The sequence below is a fragment of the Podarcis cretensis genome, assembly GCF_951804945.1.
Source record: "Podarcis cretensis genome assembly, chromosome: 3".
Lineage (NCBI taxonomy): Eukaryota > Metazoa > Chordata > Lepidosauria > Squamata > Lacertidae > Podarcis > Podarcis cretensis.
Window position 1 is genome coordinate 81,920,367 of NC_137172.1, and position 18,927 is coordinate 81,939,293.

General features: G+C 41.5%; 1 protein-coding gene across 1 annotated transcript in view; it reads left to right on the plus strand.

The window, feature by feature from the left end:
* The first annotated feature begins 3,044 nt into the window (after positions 1-3,044).
* GABRR1 (gamma-aminobutyric acid type A receptor subunit rho1) overlaps positions 3,045-18,927 on the plus strand; it is a 29,759-nt gene continuing 13,876 nt past the window's right edge. Inside the window, exons 1-2 of the mRNA XM_079970501.1 lie at positions 3,045-3,263; positions 18,340-18,393. Of these exons, the coding sequence (XP_079826627.1) occupies positions 3,142-3,263; positions 18,340-18,393 (176 nt within the window). The 5' untranslated portion in view covers positions 3,045-3,141. The remainder of the gene's footprint in view (positions 3,264-18,339; positions 18,394-18,927) is intronic.

Genomic DNA, 18,927 nt, shown 5'->3' on the forward strand with positions numbered 1-18,927 from the left:
ATTGTTGAGTTGGAAGGGACCATGAGGGTCATTTAGTCCAATGCCCTACAATACAGGAATCTTTTTGGCCAACGTGGGGATCGAGCCCACAACCCTGAGTCTCATGCTCTGCTGAGTGAGCCAGCTTGTCATGAGAACATAAGAAGAGCCCTGCTGGATCAGACCATAGGCCCATCTAATTCAGCATCCCATTGGTCAGCAAGATGCCTATGGGAAGCCTGCAAACAGGACCTGAGCACAACAGCACTCTCTCCATCTGTAATTCACAGAGACTGGTATTCAGAGGTATACTGCCTCCAACAGTGGCGTGTTTGCACACAAGCCTGCAATTCTCACAGGCAAACCTGACACTCGGCATGAAACCTGGAAGCACTCCAGAGTTCATGTGAGAATTGCAGGCTACACACTTTATAACATGAGATAGAACAATGTCATCATAACTAGCAGTCTTTCCCTTCATGAATTTGTATAAATCCCTTTAAAAACCATTCTAGTCCCATTATTTCTTTTTGGAGCAAATTTGATTGTTTAACTACTTTGTGAAAAAGTGTTTTCTTTTATCTGTACTGAATCTCCCATTCAGCTTCACCATATGTCCATAAGTTTTAGTATTATGTCAAGAGTGGGAGAAAATTTCTCTTTCTCTTTACCCACATCGTGTATAATCTTATTCATTTTGATCATGTTTTTTTATTTCATTTATGGATCACTTTCCATGAGCCATTTGAAACATCACATGCACATATATACACACACAAAGCTCCAGTTAAGGTTGAATACTTGAGCATCCCCAGGGCTGAGGACCTGCTCCTTACAGGGAAGTGCAAGCCCACCCAGGGCAGGACATTTCCCCACTTCCTGGACTTGGGACCCATTACACCTCTGTCTTTTCAGGATTTAGCTTAAATTTATTGTTCCACATCCAGTCCATCAGTGCCTCTGGGTACCAGTCTATCACCTCAATTGCCTCTCCTGGTCCAGATGGAACAGAGATAGAGTTGGGTGTCATCTGCATATTGGTGCAACAATCGTCAGATGCAGCAGCAGTACCTGGAAATTCAATTTCACCAATTGAGACTATGGTACCAATGCCAAGGTGAAAGACTGGCAGTGATATCAGTAATCAGATTGTTGTGTTCATTCAGAAACCACCATGAAAATGGATGACTGATCCACTGAACTGTTGCACAAATACCTAGATTTTAATTTTTTAAAAAAATTAATATCAGAAATAAATAGATGAAACATTGTCTGCCTCTTGGGTAACTGTCACCTGTTATCTGATGGTAGGGCTAAACACTCCATATCTTATTATATTGTGTCGAGGTGCAATGCAATTATTCTTCTTAATGACATGTGGAGAACCAGTTCGGTTTGAGTGTTGGACTAGGATCTGGAAGACCAGGGTTCAAATCCCCACTCAACTATGAAGCTCATTAGGTAACCTTGGGCCAGTCACTGCCTCTCAGCTGAACCTACCTTCCAGGTTGTTGTGGGGATTAAATGAAGAAGGAATAACCATGTATGCCACCTTGGGTTCCTTGGAGAAAAGGGTAGGATATAAATGCAAGCAACAACAACAAAAGGGGGAAAAAGGTGTGTAATGAAGTCAAATTACATTGCTGCATAGTTGTTTGTATTTGTAATACCATGCAAAATGTGATGTTTGGGGCTCAGTTTCTCTGATAACACAACGTGTCAGCCTTTGCAATACTAATATGATAATGTTGGCCCTGTCTTTCGAAAATCTGGCACCTTGAAGGCAAGCTGCTACAGACCTGGGCCCTTCAACTGTGACAGTCTGGAGTTGCTGCAAACATCCTTTCCACCGTGGCAAATGCAACCAGTAAGGTTTGGGATGCTGATCTCCCCTCCACTGCGTATTCCATCTCCGGGGTTTGGAATTTTCTGTGACTTATTGGGAAAGGAACAACGGGTTCAGCTATCTTGGGGTTAGTATCAGAGGTCAGCATTATTGGGCATGGGCCACGGTTCACACCCCAGAAGGAGGCCCACTCCCAACCACTGGATCCCACTGGCTCTGCTGATGCTCCTCCTTACTGTTATTGTCTGTTCACTTGTCGCCTTTAACAAAGTGAGCAGCAGCAGGAACAAGGAAATGCAGCAGCACCATCTTCTTGCCATGTCTGTTACCTCTGGACAGTGCATGGACTGGGCTCAAACGGAGAGGGGCAAGTGAATGGGCAGCACTGAGAGCAGGGAGGGAATCCCCACCCAAATAGTGCTGAGTTTTCTAAATCCTTTGTTAGCATCCATACCCTTTTCATGAACTGCCAAATACTGGCAACAATACTACCCGAGCCTGTGAAAACTCTTTATCACTTTCTTTTCCTATTAGATTTCCTACTTTGTTGAGATGAGAATAATAAGCTACGATTAGCTTATAAATATCCAGCTCTGGAGATGATTTGAAATTCACTCTGTGCAGACCTTTTATCACCTTATAATTGGATGCTTCCTATATCCAGGCACCCTGGCACACAGTCAGCAATAAAGCATAAGCCACAAGCCCTGCACGTTCCTTGAAGCACATCAATAATGGCATCTCCATGCACAACAAGGACGGAGTGCTACCAGATCAAAATAGTATATTTCACGCATACAGTAAAGCAGCGAAAATGAAGTGATGGTATATGATGCACCTCAGAATGGCTGCTAGTTAAAATCAGTGCTGGTACACAAAGACATCTCAACAGGTGCTCCTGTTACCCTCCCTTCTGTTTAAACTGCTATGCTAGACAGCCTCTGAACAGCCGGACAATCCTGGCTTTCCAAGAGGGGAATGACAAATATCATTTTCTAAAATACCTGAAATGCTTCACTTTAAACCAATTTGTACAATAGCCTGTTTCAAGCGAAAAAGAATAATTGTTCTGTGCAGATCCATGAATTCTACACTGTTTGAAAATCCCTGCCATCTGACGTAGAGGGATTTATAGGTTTAGTGGAAATTGCTTTCCCCACTGTCCAGATTAAATACTGTGGGATGATTTTTCGTATGAGTAAACATCCTTTCAATAATGAACAGACTGATAATGTCTTAAAAAGAGAAAAAGGATCTTCATTTTGGTTTTCTTCTTCTTTTGTGGACTATTTCCGGACATAAGACCAGAGGATATCATGTTGACTGTTCATAAAATGCAGTTTAGCATTTTCTTGCTGTTTTGGGCATGGGTTTTGTCCACAGAATGCAGAGCTCACTGGCAAGGGAAAGAAATTCATGAAGTGTACAAGAAAGGCAGGTGAGTTGAATTGTCAATCTGCAGGGCAAGAGATGATGCAGTATTTCAGATGAACAAAACAGCTGTAATGGGTCAAACTAGCTGCCTCAAATTTGTACAAGAGATCTTCTGTTCTTTGCTTTTAATGCTTTGTGTTGCTCCTTTTTCATTTAGTGTTGTGCATTTTTACAACTCAACATACCAGATGAACAAATGAAAATTCAATTTACTATGGCTTTCTAGCTTTAGGGAAGAGAAGCAGGAGGAGTTTAACTGGCATTTATTAAACAATATTTTAATCAATGTATTGATGTTACTGAAGGACTGTGACTAGATATAGATATAGATATTTTACAAGAAATTTACAGACAGATTCTAATGTTTTTCAGTTTCAAATTTTGAATACATACCCAACACATAAAGAGGTATGTTGTTTAAAACTGCCATGATAATCTTCTTTGAGTGTCATGCATTCAACTTTCTATGTATATGCCCATTATAATTATTAATATTTACTTATATTGTATTAGTGTTTTGAAGCGGAAATAAGTCAAATCAGACGGCAAACTGTTGTGGAAAAATAGGAGAAGTTATAAAATTCCCTCTAGATTCCTGATCTGCTTATTTCTACAATGAGGATGTGTTATTTTTCTTGGGCTGATATAATAAGGAGAAAACATACAATTGTTGGAGATCAGAAGGGATACTGATGGTCCATATATTTTTATCTGTTCAGTATTTCTAATATTAACTGCCAGTTGCCCATTTTACTGTGGGCGAGCAGGTTAAGTGCTTCTGCAGATTAGATCAGAGACTGTGACATTGTAGTTTTCATTACAAAAACTGTTATCTAAGACATATGCTAAGTAAGATAGCCATAAGTCTCTTAATTTTAAAAACCAGTTTTACATATTATTTCAGCATAAGCTGTGAAAATGATTATAATTAATAGAGTTGAGCGTGTTTTTGGTGGGGAGAATCTAACATTTTTAAAGCAATATAACTCCACTGATTTAGGAAGGCCAAGCGGTTCAGTTTCAAAACTATTACTACAGTATCAATATTTATGTTAATAATTTATATCCTAAGATAAGTTAATTTAAGGAAGTTTGTGAAAGGAAAGTCCCCTCTACACCCCATGGAAAGCCTCTCCAGAAGGCCAGGAGGGCACAACCTGAACAGTGTGGGGTGGGCTTGGGGGTTTTGGGGTAGAGGGAACTGACCTATATGAAGAACTCTGCCTGATGTCAGGGTCAATAGCCCCTCCTGTAGCAACCTCTTGAACATGTGATCACACAAGAAGAGCCTGCTGTTTCAGGCCAATGGCCCATCTAGTCCAGCATCCTGTTGTCACAATGGCCAACCAGACGCCTGTGGGAAACTGGCAAGCAAGGTCTGAGCAGGAGAGCAGTCTCACCTCCTGCGGCTTCTAGCAACTGGTATTCAGAAGCAGTAACACCTCTGGCTTTGGGGGCAGGCCATAGCCATCATCTCGCAGTGGAAGGACCCCTGACACTCCGAAGAGGCTTTTCAGGGGCCTACACAGGGGAATAACTATTCTTCTATTAACTCCCATAAATTATATTCGGATCCAAGCCTATGAAATGCTTTCAGGGCTGGTATCTAAATAGGTAAAGGAGATACCATTCACAGCTGAATGATTAAATTGATAAATTGCCACAGATACTAAAGAAAAGTGACCTTTGCTAATATTTACTGCCAAATAGATTAATGTAAGCGAGTGGAGCAAAACCTTCAGAAACGTGTGTGGCAAAGACACTTAGGGTGCAGTTCTAATGCTGCTTACCTGGAAGTAGCCTCATTGAATTCAACAGGACTTACTTCTGGGTAGGCAGCTTTAATATTGCACTGTCAGGCAGTGATCTCTGATGTGAAAAGGGTGTGTGTTATAATTTAGTGGTTATTTGCTTAATATTTGCTTTTCAAACACATACACCACCACCACCTGGCCTAGGCCAGGCCTTCAAGGACATAAATCGCTGTCCTTATGTTCTCCTCTGAAATGTTGGAAGATATATTGATGCTTAAATTGCCTGATCCGGTTCATGCTTTCCAATCATCATACTTTTGTGTATGCTGCAGCTGACATCGATCTCAATCACGTTAATTTCCATTTCAAATTGTTTTCCATGGCATGTGGGAGCACAGAAAAGAAATGGAAAGCTACAGAAGTCTGTGAAAGAAAGCAGTAATTGTTGGCCCAACAGCCAATTGGCAAGACATAAAGGACTCATCAGGTGCCCTGTGTTTATTCCAGGAGTTCTGAAAGATTCTATTAACTGGTTGCATATTGGAATGACATGCACCTGATATAGTCTGGGCAGAGAAACTAGACACAGGAGGGGACAGCTTGTACTTTCTCCCGTGCTCTTCAGGAGACTGGGCAAACTGGACCTAAGAGCACATCAAAAATTACAGATAGGTTGTCTAGTAACAGTCCAGAGCAAGAAAACAAATAAGAAAAACAGAGAGATGAGAATCTTATATATTCCACAGAATAAAGTACTGGTTAAAACAATTCTAGCAGACTTGTTTCACACCCACACCTCATGTATGGGACTTGCTAAATATGCCTGGCCCATCAAAATAAAATTCGGAAGCTTAGATTTGTAAATCATCAACCAAATATGTACATCGTAATATGATGCATGAAGACTAAGGGTAGATCAGGATTTGGCTTTCAACAGGGAGGCTGTTTTTACTGATAAAAAGCATTCCTTCATGAAATGGGAATGTTCTGTTGGAGTGGGCGGTGGGGGGGGGGCAGGACCCAATGTGGTGCTGATACTGATACCTGATGTACTGAAATCAGGACATTGCTTTTGGAAAGTTCTCGCAGACCCTGGAAAAGGGATTGTTCACACTGGATCAGGTAATGGGTGAAGACAGGGTACCTACTTTCCAATTCCTAATATAATAAAGCTACTTTTATTTTCTTAGGGCAGGGATGGGAAACCTGTGGCCCTCCAAGTGTTATTGCGCGTAAGCCTGTCCCGCCCTTCCCCTTTTCTGGTACCAAACACTGTGCGCACATGCACAATTGTAGATACATTGAACGTGCACAAAATGGGAGCTGCCTGTACAATACTTCCTAATTTTGCTTTTGGTTTCCTTTCAATATTGAGTTTGAAACAAATTATACTGACAACAATGTATCATGACTGTGGCCTTGCCTTTTTCTTTCCTGATAGTGACATTTTAAAAAACATCACCACCCAACACAGTTTTGCCCTGAAAGATTTTTATTTTGCAGCTGTTTTCAACTTTGTCTCTGGTTTCTAGAAAAACCACGAGTTCCATGGATGGCCCCCCCATAAGGATGCTTTTCTTCAGTTACGGTAATTCTAATTTGATGTACTTAAATTGTCCCATTCTAGCTAGTGTTCCCATGAGAAGACGCCAAAACTATTCAACTATTATTTACAGCTTTTGCCAACCTGGTACCCTCCAGATGTTTCAGCCCATTCCAGCAAAAAAAATAAAAAATAATACATGGAAAATCCAGCATAGAGATAACAACTAAAACCAATATAAAGCCATCAGTGGGATAAGGTTGGCCTTTAAGTAGGGGTAGGGAAGCACCTCAGCAACAGGCTGTCTCTGACTTATGGCTATTTGTTTCAGCATCTGAAACAAGTGTATGCCTACAAGCGTAAATGAGTAGGAAGCTCACCATGCAGTAAGGAAACATGCAAAGGCAAGGTTCCTGAGTGCGCAGAGGTGCCTGCCATCATCATCTAGATGGCCAGCACCCACGTGGACACTGATTTTGAGGGGGGATGAATCAGGAGGGTCAGAAGAGGCAGTAGCACAACCCACAGGTGCTAGACCAAGTCCAGTAAGCAGAGACCTTCAGAATCAGACATGCTTGGACTGGAGACCCTGAGCTAGGACCACCAGTCACTGCAGCTTCCAAGCTGGACCCCATCATGAAGCCAGAATCATTGCCTTTAAGGGCCTCAAATGCCACTGAGAACGTTCACCACAAAAGGTAGTGTGCTCAATTAAAAAGAATGGAGAGACGGCAGTGTATCAGACTCCAGGACAGAGGGCTGAACCTGTAGGAGTCCTGGGAAGGGTAGTCAGGGCCAATAGAACAGCTCATTTCCTACACAGCACATGTTGGAGTTGTCTTATCTCAGGGTCCTGTCCAGGGTCCTGAAATATATATATCTCTGGTCACCATTACTTCCTGATTACTATTATTGACCTTTTGAATTACACTGCCTTTGCTTGTCAGTCTCTTGCTCTTGCTACTTGCTCAGGATTACTGCTAGATCTGCTTCTTCCAGACTCCACTGTGGGCTCAGTCTTGAAGTTGATCCTTCTGCCTGTGCTCCTATGGGAATCTAATCTGCCCTGTCCCAATTTTGTTGGAGTTTGTATGTTCCCAGCACTGAGAAATAAGGCAATACATATTTCTAGGGCCTTAAATATCTTATTTTCCTTGTGTGTGCACTGCCTTCTCAGAAGCACTTCCCCCAAGTTCAATGGGACTTACTCCCAGATATAGGATTTTTTTAGTCTTGGATAACGTTGGTACGAATGGTACAGATGTGGTGAAATAACTAAACAATGTTACTACAAAGGCTAATGACCCTTGGCTTAAGTAACCCCCCCTCACTTAAATAGCAGTGTTGTCTCTCAAGTAGGTTCAGTATCATTATCCATGCCTGGCTGATGGAGAAGTGACATCAGAAGACAGATTGTGTTGGGGCACAAAGTGGTTCAGCACCCTCTGCCCAAACACCTCTTCTGCTCTGTAAATTGTGTCCCACACACCACTGTCTGTCTCAGGAGGGGGGAACCTCTACCCTTCCAGTTCTTGTTGGACTCCAATACCCACCAACCCCAGCCATCACAGCCAATGAGAGATCAATTTTTTCCCTGATCCTTAGTTCCTCCAGATGACATATTTATTGAGCTTGCATAGCCTGATCTACTTGCACAAAGCTTACATGGAAGTTATACCATGTACAGTCTTTATCGAGCATTTGTTCTGATTTGTGGGGAGGCTATATGCCAATGAGCATTCGTTCTGATTTGCTTGCCACTATGGTTATATGGCTCCCTGTTGATCAGTCTTCTATCCCACACTTTGCATTATATGGCTCCCTGTTGATCAGTCTTCTATCCCACACTTTGCATTTCCTTGTCACTTGCTTAACTGCAGAAAGTCCTTTAAATAAAGGTGGATTTGATGTGCCGGAACACCCTGATCCACTTTATTTGCTCAAATCTAACCTTGTGGTATACAGTTGAATTCCTCCTTTTTGCAATTTGAATTGCAAAAGTACTGATGGTCCGGAGGCAACCCAGTTATTTTTCTAATAGAGCTTCCTGAATTTCCAAACAGGAGCAGAGTCTCCTTTTGACTGAGTTTTCTTCTTTTACTGCACCCACAAGTGGACATCTTATATAAATGACTGGGTGAGGCAGAACAGTTAATGGGTGACAACTAAGGTGTAACTGGAACGGAGGCTGCTTTGCAGTGATCATGAAAATTTTCCACCATTGCAACTTCCTGCATACAATCTTGGCTCAAGCTAGGATAGGTATAAGGATGGGGATTTGCCTTAAGGAAGGGCTAGAGGGGTTCTGAAATGAATTCTTTTACATGCACGGGCTGGAAAGCCTGCCAAAGGGGAGGAAGGTGAAGTGGGGGGGGAGGGGGGATTCCCACTGCCACAGAGCAGCCCCACTTAGTTCCTGTGCTGCCACTAGAATCCCACTATGACCCAGATTTAATCTATTTTTACCTCTCTTGTTTTATCGTCTTCCTTTTTTCTGCTCTGCATTTTCCTACTGCATCATTTCTAACAGCAGTCACACCTACTAATCTTCCCTGTCCTTAGCTCTTTGCTCTACTGCTGATAGTTATTATTTCCCTTATGAGTTGGTTCTCATAGAATTACCCCAAAGCAATTCAACAGTAAAAATATGTAAAAAACAGTAAAAAAGAATTTCAAGTCTAACACAGATACAGACTGGGATTTTTATTTTTTATTTTAAATGATCTTCACTTAAAAGTATTGTTGGGAAAGGAAGGTCTTCAACAGGTTCCAAGAAGATAAGAGAAAAATACACTACAGCCCCACTCAGAATGGCAAATGGTTAGGAATGATGGAAGCTGCAGCCCAATAACAACTGAAGGGCACAGCTTTGCCATCATTGCTCTAGCCTATGTACCACATTTTCTACTTGGTGACATTCCTGCTGAGATACAACAAGTTACCACCACCCACTTCCTGCACTTTCTGTAAACAAGTGAAGACATTTTTGTTCCAACAGGCTTTCACAGCTGGACAAGTGGGTCTTTACCATGAGTGTCCTCTTGTTAGGGTTTCAGTCTTTTTCTAAATGTACCTGTTGTTTTGTGTTTTTAACTATCATCTATGTAAACTGCCCTGAGAAATCAAAGATGCTAATGATAATTTATTTTTTCTACCACTTGCACAACCTAAGCATCTTTCCACTGTCACCATCTTCCCGCTTCTTGAATTCACCCTAATGTATCTCTCCATCTCTACTGAGAGGACCTGTCCATCTGTCTTTCCTCCCGCCAACATTCATTCTCTCTCTCTCTCTCATTGGATTTATTTATCAACTTTTATCAGAACTGGGATGGGTGGGGGAGGAAAGTTTTATGTCATTCAGAAAGATAGTTGTCAATATTGTGTTGCTTCCAGAGATTATGAAAAAATAAAATTGATAAGATTATATGATTTGGCTTACTTTTTGCCTTCCTCTGCTGTACATCTTGCATTGCTTGACTGAGCTATTTGAAGTTATTCGCTCATCAAGCACCTTTTGCAACACCCTTTCATTGTGGTGTGCAAAACTGAAAGTTAGGCTCACAGGATAGGATCCAGAAGAAAGAAGCTTGGCAGCAGTACTGGAGTCACTGTAAAGAACTTGCAAGAGATTGTGCAGTTCCTTGTGCAAAATTGAAGCACACCTCAGAATTTCAGTTTCCTTTTCATGTGCAGCTATCCTTTGCTAATTCAGAAAAGGCCTCAAGAGCAACCCTAATGTTATTTCTGATTAACAGTGGGAAAATTATTCAATAACTTCTTTTAAGGTAGTGACTTAATTAAAGTAAAATAGTACCTTCACGTTCTATTTGTACCATAGTTACACTTTTGGAAGACTGAAAAAATATGTTCTCCCTGATAGGGAAGTGATGATTGCACCAGGATTTAAGAACGATTGTTTCTTAAAGTGCTTGTAACTTCCACTTTATTAAGTAACTATCACTTGTAACACAGAATCCTGGAGTTGTGGACATTTCTTTTCCTTCTCATCACCTCTTTAGACCTTTTCAGTCCTAGCATTGCCAGTGCTTAAAACCAAAAATTCTCAAAGTCGAATGCACCCTGAGGCCAGGGTTTATGTTACAGGGGGACAGGCCTTATGTTGGGAGGAGGGCACAACTAAGCTGTCCGCAATGCGACTGGTCAGTTATTTAAGTAATTTTATTTACTTTATTTTATTTACTTGGCTATGCCCATGCCCAGCATTGGGCAGAACGCAGATGAAATTTGGGGAGAGGGAATCCAACAGTTTTTGGTGGGTTGGGTTTTGGGGAGGATAACCTAATGTGGAAGTGTTTTCCCCCCACATGTATGAACAAAGCCCAGCAGTAAAGCTGTCTATTCACTTGTAAAAAAAAAACCAACAAAAAAACCACCTGATCCCCTTTACCTTTCCTGCAACTGGACCATGAACAAAAACCTAAGTTTTTCTCTGATTGGTTGAAATACCTACGATTGAGGGTGCTTCCAGATCATAGCTGTCAACTTACAGATTTGAAAATAAGGGACCAGCAGCCTCACCTGTTCCAGGCACTCCAGTCTTCCTGTCCTCCTGCAGTCTGGTCAAACTCATGCTAGGTAGCTTCGAGAACACTGTCCAACCAACTTTGTAACCAGAGGTTCAACTGAATAGAATCTGAATCACATGCACCACAAGGCCTATGCAGCCTCAACTTAAGATGGCTCCCCGGTCTGGCTTTGCACTGCAAAGTTTGCAGCAGCACATGCAACAAAATGGCATCCAGCATTCAAAAAACACCTCAGCTTGCATTAACTAGCCACACACAAGGCATGCAAGCTCCACCCCCCAGTCGTTCTTAGACTTCTTATTGGGTGAGCAACACAGCCAAGCAAGACAGCTGGAGCCTCCCTCCTCCCTGGCCAGCAGGGAGGGAGAGAGAGGAGCTGCTTCCTTTGAAATTTAAGGGACATCATTTAAGGGACATTTAAGGGACATCCATCAATAACGGACAGCAGCGGGACATGGCACTGGAATAAGGGACTGTCCCTTCAAATAAGGGACACTTGACAGCTATGTTCCAGATGGGTGTTTATTGTGGGGTAGGCATACCTCACACATGCATTTTTTTTTTTTTACAGCATCTATATGACGTTTCTGGCATCAAAATGGCATCCCATATCTCTCCCCCCACCAACCCTTATCAGATTTGCCCATTCCAGGAAAACCCCAAAACTGTAAAAAGAAAGAAAGAAAGAAAGAAAGAAAGAAATGTTACCAACTAGCAGTTTGCAATAGCAGAAATATCCTTTTACAATAGTAACCTTGCCCCATCTAGAAGTCCCCTCAGGTTCCCCATGTTGGAACATGCAATATGATGCCACTTGTTTCAATATTGCAATGGTCCTGTTTCATAAGTAATGTATTGAGCAACAGCTCAACATAGTGGTGTTCTGCCAAGTGCATGGGGGCAGACTGTTGCTTCATAATGGCTCTAGAGAACAAACCAAAGGCTGGGCACAGCAACTGACCCCTCAGTCCTTGGTGGGATAGCTGTACATGCAAATACGGTACATTGTACCAATCTGTTTTGCCTTTTGCTTCTGGCATGTCAACCTTTTCCATGTCATCTGCAATAGCTCAAGATTAATGGATAGATCTGGCCTTACTTCTCCCAGACACCAGGTCTAATGCTCCCGCACGTCTTACCAGATAGACCTGGCCTCGCAGCCATTGGGCACAAGTACTGCATCACTACAACTTAAGTTGATCCCTAGACTTGAGGTGATAAACTAGTATCCTATTTACTTCTATTTACTTTCTTTGGCTGCTTCCAGGCAACTTGTTCATTAAGCATTCATCTTGATTGCTTTGCACAAAGTTTGCAGGGAGGTTATACACACCAACATTCATTCTGGAATGAATTCATTCACCATTCATTCTGAATGAAGAACAGTTAAGAAATGCTTCTTTCAGTACATCCCTTCTCTAGGCTCCACTAATCCTTGATGAGTTCACATGGTCAGTCTTTGTTTAAATAAGTCACAATCTACCCTCTTGTCAGATGAGCAAAATACAAGATGCAAACCCCATAATAACTAAAAAGCTGGCTCACAACATTATGTCATACTTTATGCCTGAACTGTGCATATAAACACAAGTAGCCCCTGCCCCCAATGTTCCTGTCTGCTCCCCCACCCCTGACCTTCCCATATTGAACAGGGGTCCTAACCACACAGAGACTTCAAAGCATGTTCACGTGAACACACATGAAAAATACCCTTCATACCTTTACACGCAACATGCATGGGGGAAGCATGTTGGGGACAGGGCTAGTATGTGCACCCCCCTGCCATGCCCCATACTTGTGTTTGCATTCCCCTTTCAGGCATAACAGAGCAAGGCTTACTATGTCTAAGAAACTCAGGGAGGGTTTTTATGCTACTGCTTTCTGCAGAGCAGACTATTGTGCCTCCTGAAGAACGAGTATGAAAGCTATACTAGATAGGACATGGGAGTTTCATGGCTGGAACTCCTGACCACCTGTTTCTTTGGACAAATCAAACAAACTTTGTGGGTATTTGGATCAGGGCTAGAGCTCACAGCAAACCTCCTAACTCTTTGGTCATATCCATGCCATACATGGCTTCCTCTCAAAGGATCCTGGGAACTGTAGTTTGTTACAGGTGCTGGGAACTGTAGCCTTGTTAGGGGTAAACTACAGTTCTCAAGCTAATTGGGAGAAGCATTATATTTTAAATGTGCTTTCAATGTGTGGTGTAGATGTGACCCCACACCCAGACTCTGATCCAGATTTCCCTTTCTGGGAATAATTTATACGTATTAGTGGCTGAGTGGAAAACAGACAAAAATTTAATTTGCTAGTCAGGATGAGTGAGGAGTGGGAATAGACTCGGATAAGAGATGGGAGCACTAACCCTCCAATACCACTCAGACATGGCGGGTGCAGAGCTATTATAATAGCAGGGATACTGGGATGTGCAGGGGAGGGGAGGGGAAGCCTGTGAAAGGTAGTTTTTAAGGCACCTGGCAGGCCAAAATCTGACTGCAGAATTGCATTCAGCTTGGTCACAGGTTCTATAGGCACCTTTGGCAGGTGTTAAGCTGCTGCTAAGCCCCTCTTTGACACTTTTTCTAAAGCTAATTGCCTGCCCAACCTCCTGCACACTGGGGCTGGGGCAGGGGAAGGAATTTTAAACAGGATCATAGTTTCGTAGGAACTGGTTACAACTCCCCTCTCTCTGCACTGCAGCCCAAATGAAAACTAGGAACTTCTTCACATTGTAACAAATTCCCTGGGTGGACTAACAATCCAATCCTATTCCCAGGGAACTCTTGTAGCTCTGTGAAGGTCTCCTATCAACTCTCAACACCCTTAACAAACTACACACCCCAGGATTCTTTGGGGGAAGCAGTGACTACCGTATTTAATGTGGCATGATACTGCTTTAAATGGCTAGGGCAGATGTGACATTGAGGCGCAGGATTTCTGTGTGCAATGACAATTTTATTTTAATTTGTTTATCTGGAGAAGTGTTAAGTATGTGAGCCTCCATCTCCAATCTGAAGTGAAACATCTTGCACACAGACTTCTAACTACTGAGGCATTGTCTTCGTGTTTTTATTTTCTCCTTCAGTTTTGTTCCTGGGAATTGTCTGATTGCATTTTATCGTCTAAGAAATGTAGAATGATCAAAGAATTCAGTTTCTTTCTAGCGCAGAGAATAGCAGGGAGAGCTAAATGAAGGAAAAATGTATGAGGAAGCAGTTTAGAATTCCATTTTAACATGACTGCACTGGTTCCTTCCCCTCACATTGTAAACAACCAGGTAGTAAAATTATTAATTCCGCTACAAATGTAAGAACAGAGTATTTAGATACTATGACAGCTCACTAGGTGCATAGCTTTGCTTGTCTGTTCTGAGTTGCTACATTTGCACTCAGGGTTTTGTTCCAGGGGTTCTGTTGATTGAGCATTTATCCTGATTTGTTCCCACAACTTTTCAGAGAGGTTAGATGTTGCCTGTGTATTAAGCATTCATTCTCATTTGTTTGCATGAAACAAATGTTCTACCACACTTTCCAGAACATTTTCCTGTCACTTTCCTTATTGCAAAAAATATCTGCTGAGGGGCAGGTTGTGTTTGTTGCACAAGAGTGCAACCTGAATTTGCCGATCTGTGATTGAATCCTACCCAATAATGGTGTCAATATGGACAATCCAGGATCAGTTCCAGGTTTGAGAACCCTTAGGAAAGTGCTTTCTATGAAACCCCTCCTACATTAAATTATTATTACATGGGTCCCCCACCTCTTCCAGCTACAGCTGACCTGCTGGTGGCAATGGCAGTCAACTATGAGTCATGGTTTTAAATGTCCCACAATGCCCGAGAGCAACCAATGTAGCATTTGCTCCTGGGCATTGTGGGAAATTTAAAAAACAGCTTGTTGTTACATGCTGTAAAGGACATTTTTTGCTGCCAGTGGGCTGTCCAAGTGGGTATCCTGTCCAAGGGTATCAGAAGTCAAGAGGCAATGCTTGTTTTGGTTTATCTTACTGCTGCATTTGGAAGGTTTTCAGTTCCCCTGCAGCTTAGTTCACTTGCTTGAGTCATCTATATTTGTTCTACTGACCTCCCTTCACCTCCAAGGTATCGGTTGGCACATTACACTTTGAACCTTTTTGCTTTCTTTTTATGGTACACTATTAATCTGGATTAGATGGGTTGAACAGTTACAGATGTTTGGCAATGAAGAGCCTGGTTCAGTAAAGGAATTGGCATTGAATGATGCTTGGCTTTCAGAGCCTTACAATCCTATAGGCCAGTGGTGGCCAAACTTGGCCCTCCAGCTGTTTTGGGACTACAATTCCCATCATCCTTGACCACTGGTCCTGTTAGCTAGGGATGATGGGAGTTGTAGTCCAAAAACAGCTGAAGGGCCAAGTTTGGCCACCACTATAGGCTATAGGCTCTACAGCATAGAGAGATGTGTGTATCTGTGAATTTTTTATTATTAAGAGATTTCTATATTGGCCTCCACCAAAAATAGACATTGGGTGGTTTACAAAAATGAGATGATATAAAAGCATGTCACAGAACTTAAAACAGAAATAATAAAACAATTCTCATAAGTTGCAGAAATAGCATGTTGTAAGCATGTTTCACTATGTGTTTCTTGATGAGGGATAATAATGCTTCGTTAGTTTTGCATAACAAAGTGACTTTAACATTTTAAAAATCTTCTTTTGTGATTATTATAACATTCTGTACAGTTAATTCTAAGGGGGGGGGGGTATGTTAAAAGTTCATGCCCCAACACTGCTTTCTGAGTCTATTTTGCTAGCCAAATTTCACGCATTAGCTCATCAAATTCCCTAAGAAAAGAATATAGACTAGCCTTCACCTGCTTTTAGTTGCTTTCTCTTATTACCAAAAGCTATTTTGATAATTAATTTCCTTTGTTAGTGTGTTTTTTTAGTGTGTATGTGTGCTTACATAAGACAATGCAAAGTGCACCTGAATTGGCAGAGACAAGAGGAGAGATTAGCAAATGAGTCTGCTAACATGATGCATCATTTTTCATTCATTAAGCCTGGATTTTACATGTTTAAAAGCTTACTTTGCTTGCTTTGCCCCCCACAAGTGTGCTAATTTAGAAGATCCTCTTTTAGAAGGGGCCCAACCTGAAAGAAGTCGGCAACTGTCAGAGTACATCAAATGACCTGAAGTGTCTCTCTAGGTCATATATTTCCCCAGAATGCACTGTGCATCTTTGACTCCAAGGAGTCCCTTGAGTTCACTAGATTTTGATGGCAGCACCTGGCTCGACAGAGCCTACTTCAGCCACTGTGTCACAAATAGGTTGGTTCAGTATTGTCAGGGTAATGTACTGGACGGGATGTTGCACCACTCTGAGTACGCCACTTTCAACAACACTGAGTGTGTATGCACACATGGCCATAAAGTGCATTCACTGTCTTCTGCAGACACATTTTTTTGGTCAGTGCACCCACACCGTCATCTTCATATTGTTGGTACATTGTTCTTTTGGTGTTTTGAAAGTGCCTTTCAGTGGAACAGTTAAAAGCTGTCTTGCATTTTGTGATACATTCTGAAATGCATTTGGCTTGTGTGGAAACAGAGAACGCCTCCTACTGGGCAGGGTCTTATGACATTGTTAGTCTGCACCTGAACCATGGAGATTAACCTGAGAAAAACCTGAGCCATTTGGTGTTCTAGTCTACCTGGAAGATAATCAAATTGTTTTAAAATGTGGCTTAAAATGTTTGAAGAATTATTTTGAGCACTGCTGTTGTTGTTGCTACTAAAGTGTTAATATCAGTTCACTCACAATGTTATTGTCTCATGTTCTGCAGAGCTCAAATTATGGGGAGAAAGGCAGGGAGCTCTTAACAAGACCCTCTATTTAAGACCCTTGTTAAAACCCATCCATTTTAGCAGGAAAAAAATGCTCCTGTACCCTTCTAAAAACAGTGACTGGGGTGGAGGGAATTGGAAAACGATAGCTTCACCTGTCTCCCATCCCTGCAGGATTCAAACACTGAGTAAAGGCTATGAGAACTTGACTCTATACAGCAGATGTTTATCCTTTGTTCCATGAGCATTACCCAGGGGTTGTGTGTAATTTTACAACCTCCTACCTCTGATACTTTACTTTCCCCTCTTCTGCAGGCCAATCATCTAAGTTTCACACTGCAAGTTAAAAACTTTTTTTTGGAGTGAGATTCCCCCTCAAAAAAGATTAAATAGAACATACCCCAATGTTAGTAGCTTATGCTGGAGGTGTCAGTCTATCAAATTTTCCATATTCTCTGGTCATCTTCATAGAGCAGATCATATTGGCACCAAATATTAATGGAAATAAGCAAAACTGTGGAATACAAACTGCATCAAGATCCTCTAATGCAGTAATATTGTTTGGATACATCAAGGAAGTCGCGTTACAGGAAGATGAATAAATTATCCTTCACCTTCTTATGTCACCCTGACTTTAAAGCACATGACTTTCCCCCCAAATGTCCTGGGAACTGTAGTTCCCATCTCACAGGAGTACAATTCCCAGAATCCTTAACAAATTGCAGTTTCTATGTTTCTTTGGGTGAAGTTATGTCTGTTGGATGTGCATTAAATGTAAGGTGTGGATCATCCCTAGATGTCAAGCATGTGGAGTGGGGCAAGAATAAGATCCTCCAGAAAAAGAAAATTGGCTAACCAAGTTCTGAGATATGGTTCAAATGCACAAACTTACAAATATAATAAGGATTAGGGAAGGCTGACAGCAAGATGATTCATTGAAATGTGAGGCTTGTTTATATCATACTGTATTGGAATGTAAGGATGCAGGAGGCAACAAATGCATATAGTTTATCGAAGCAGACATAGATTTAAATATATTTGACGTCTAGTTGCACATTAAATATGGCTGGCTAAAATAATCTCTTTTTAGAACTATGATTATTTTATAAATTAAAATAAAACCTTGGGTTGTCTTATATTGAAAAATGTTGAATGTCTTTGTACAGTATCCAATATTTATATAACATTTCTGTATAGACAAATTAATTTAATAATGGATTTTTGTATTTAGTGCTTATGATAATAAAATTTATATTCATAAAATGGAAAAAAGGAAGTTAATCTCGAGTGTCAATATAGTGTGTCAAGGATGAAATATGTGATTTGCCCTAGGAAGATATCAACGTAACTTTCTAGAAGATTGTGAACATACGCAACCTATCATTTTTTGTTTTTGTTCATAGTCGGCCTCAAAGACAGAGAAGAGAAACACATGGAGAATCACACAAGCAAGGCAGGTATGCTACTAAAAATGGAACAGGCCAACGTCCTTTCCTATGCCTTCTCTCCTTTGTAACCACCCCTACCCTCAGCAGAAGTCAGTACTGATAAAGTTTTCAGATCACACCCATGCCAATGTAACTAGCAGAATAACACAGCAGAGCTTCAAGATCTTGGTTCTTTTCCATTGTCAGCTATTTCAGACTTGACAGTGAGGAAAACTCTTTGCCACAAAGTTCAACGTGAAGTGTTTTAGAGCCTCAAGTCACAAGACAATTATTCACACTATATACAGGAAGTTAGAAGATGCTGGTGCACTATGCACTACTAATAACTAAGTATAATAACCTGGGCTTAGGAGTTTGTAGTAAACATGGCACAAGAGACCCAAAAAGGGGCGAGATCCACACAAAGCTGCTGGATGCTGCTAGCTATACATCAGCCAACACACATACACACAGGGGAGGCAAGGAGAGAGAGACTTCTCCTTTGGGCAAGAAGTCATGCCAGAAGCCTGTTGCTTTGAGCTGTTTTCAGGAGGCTGTTGTCTG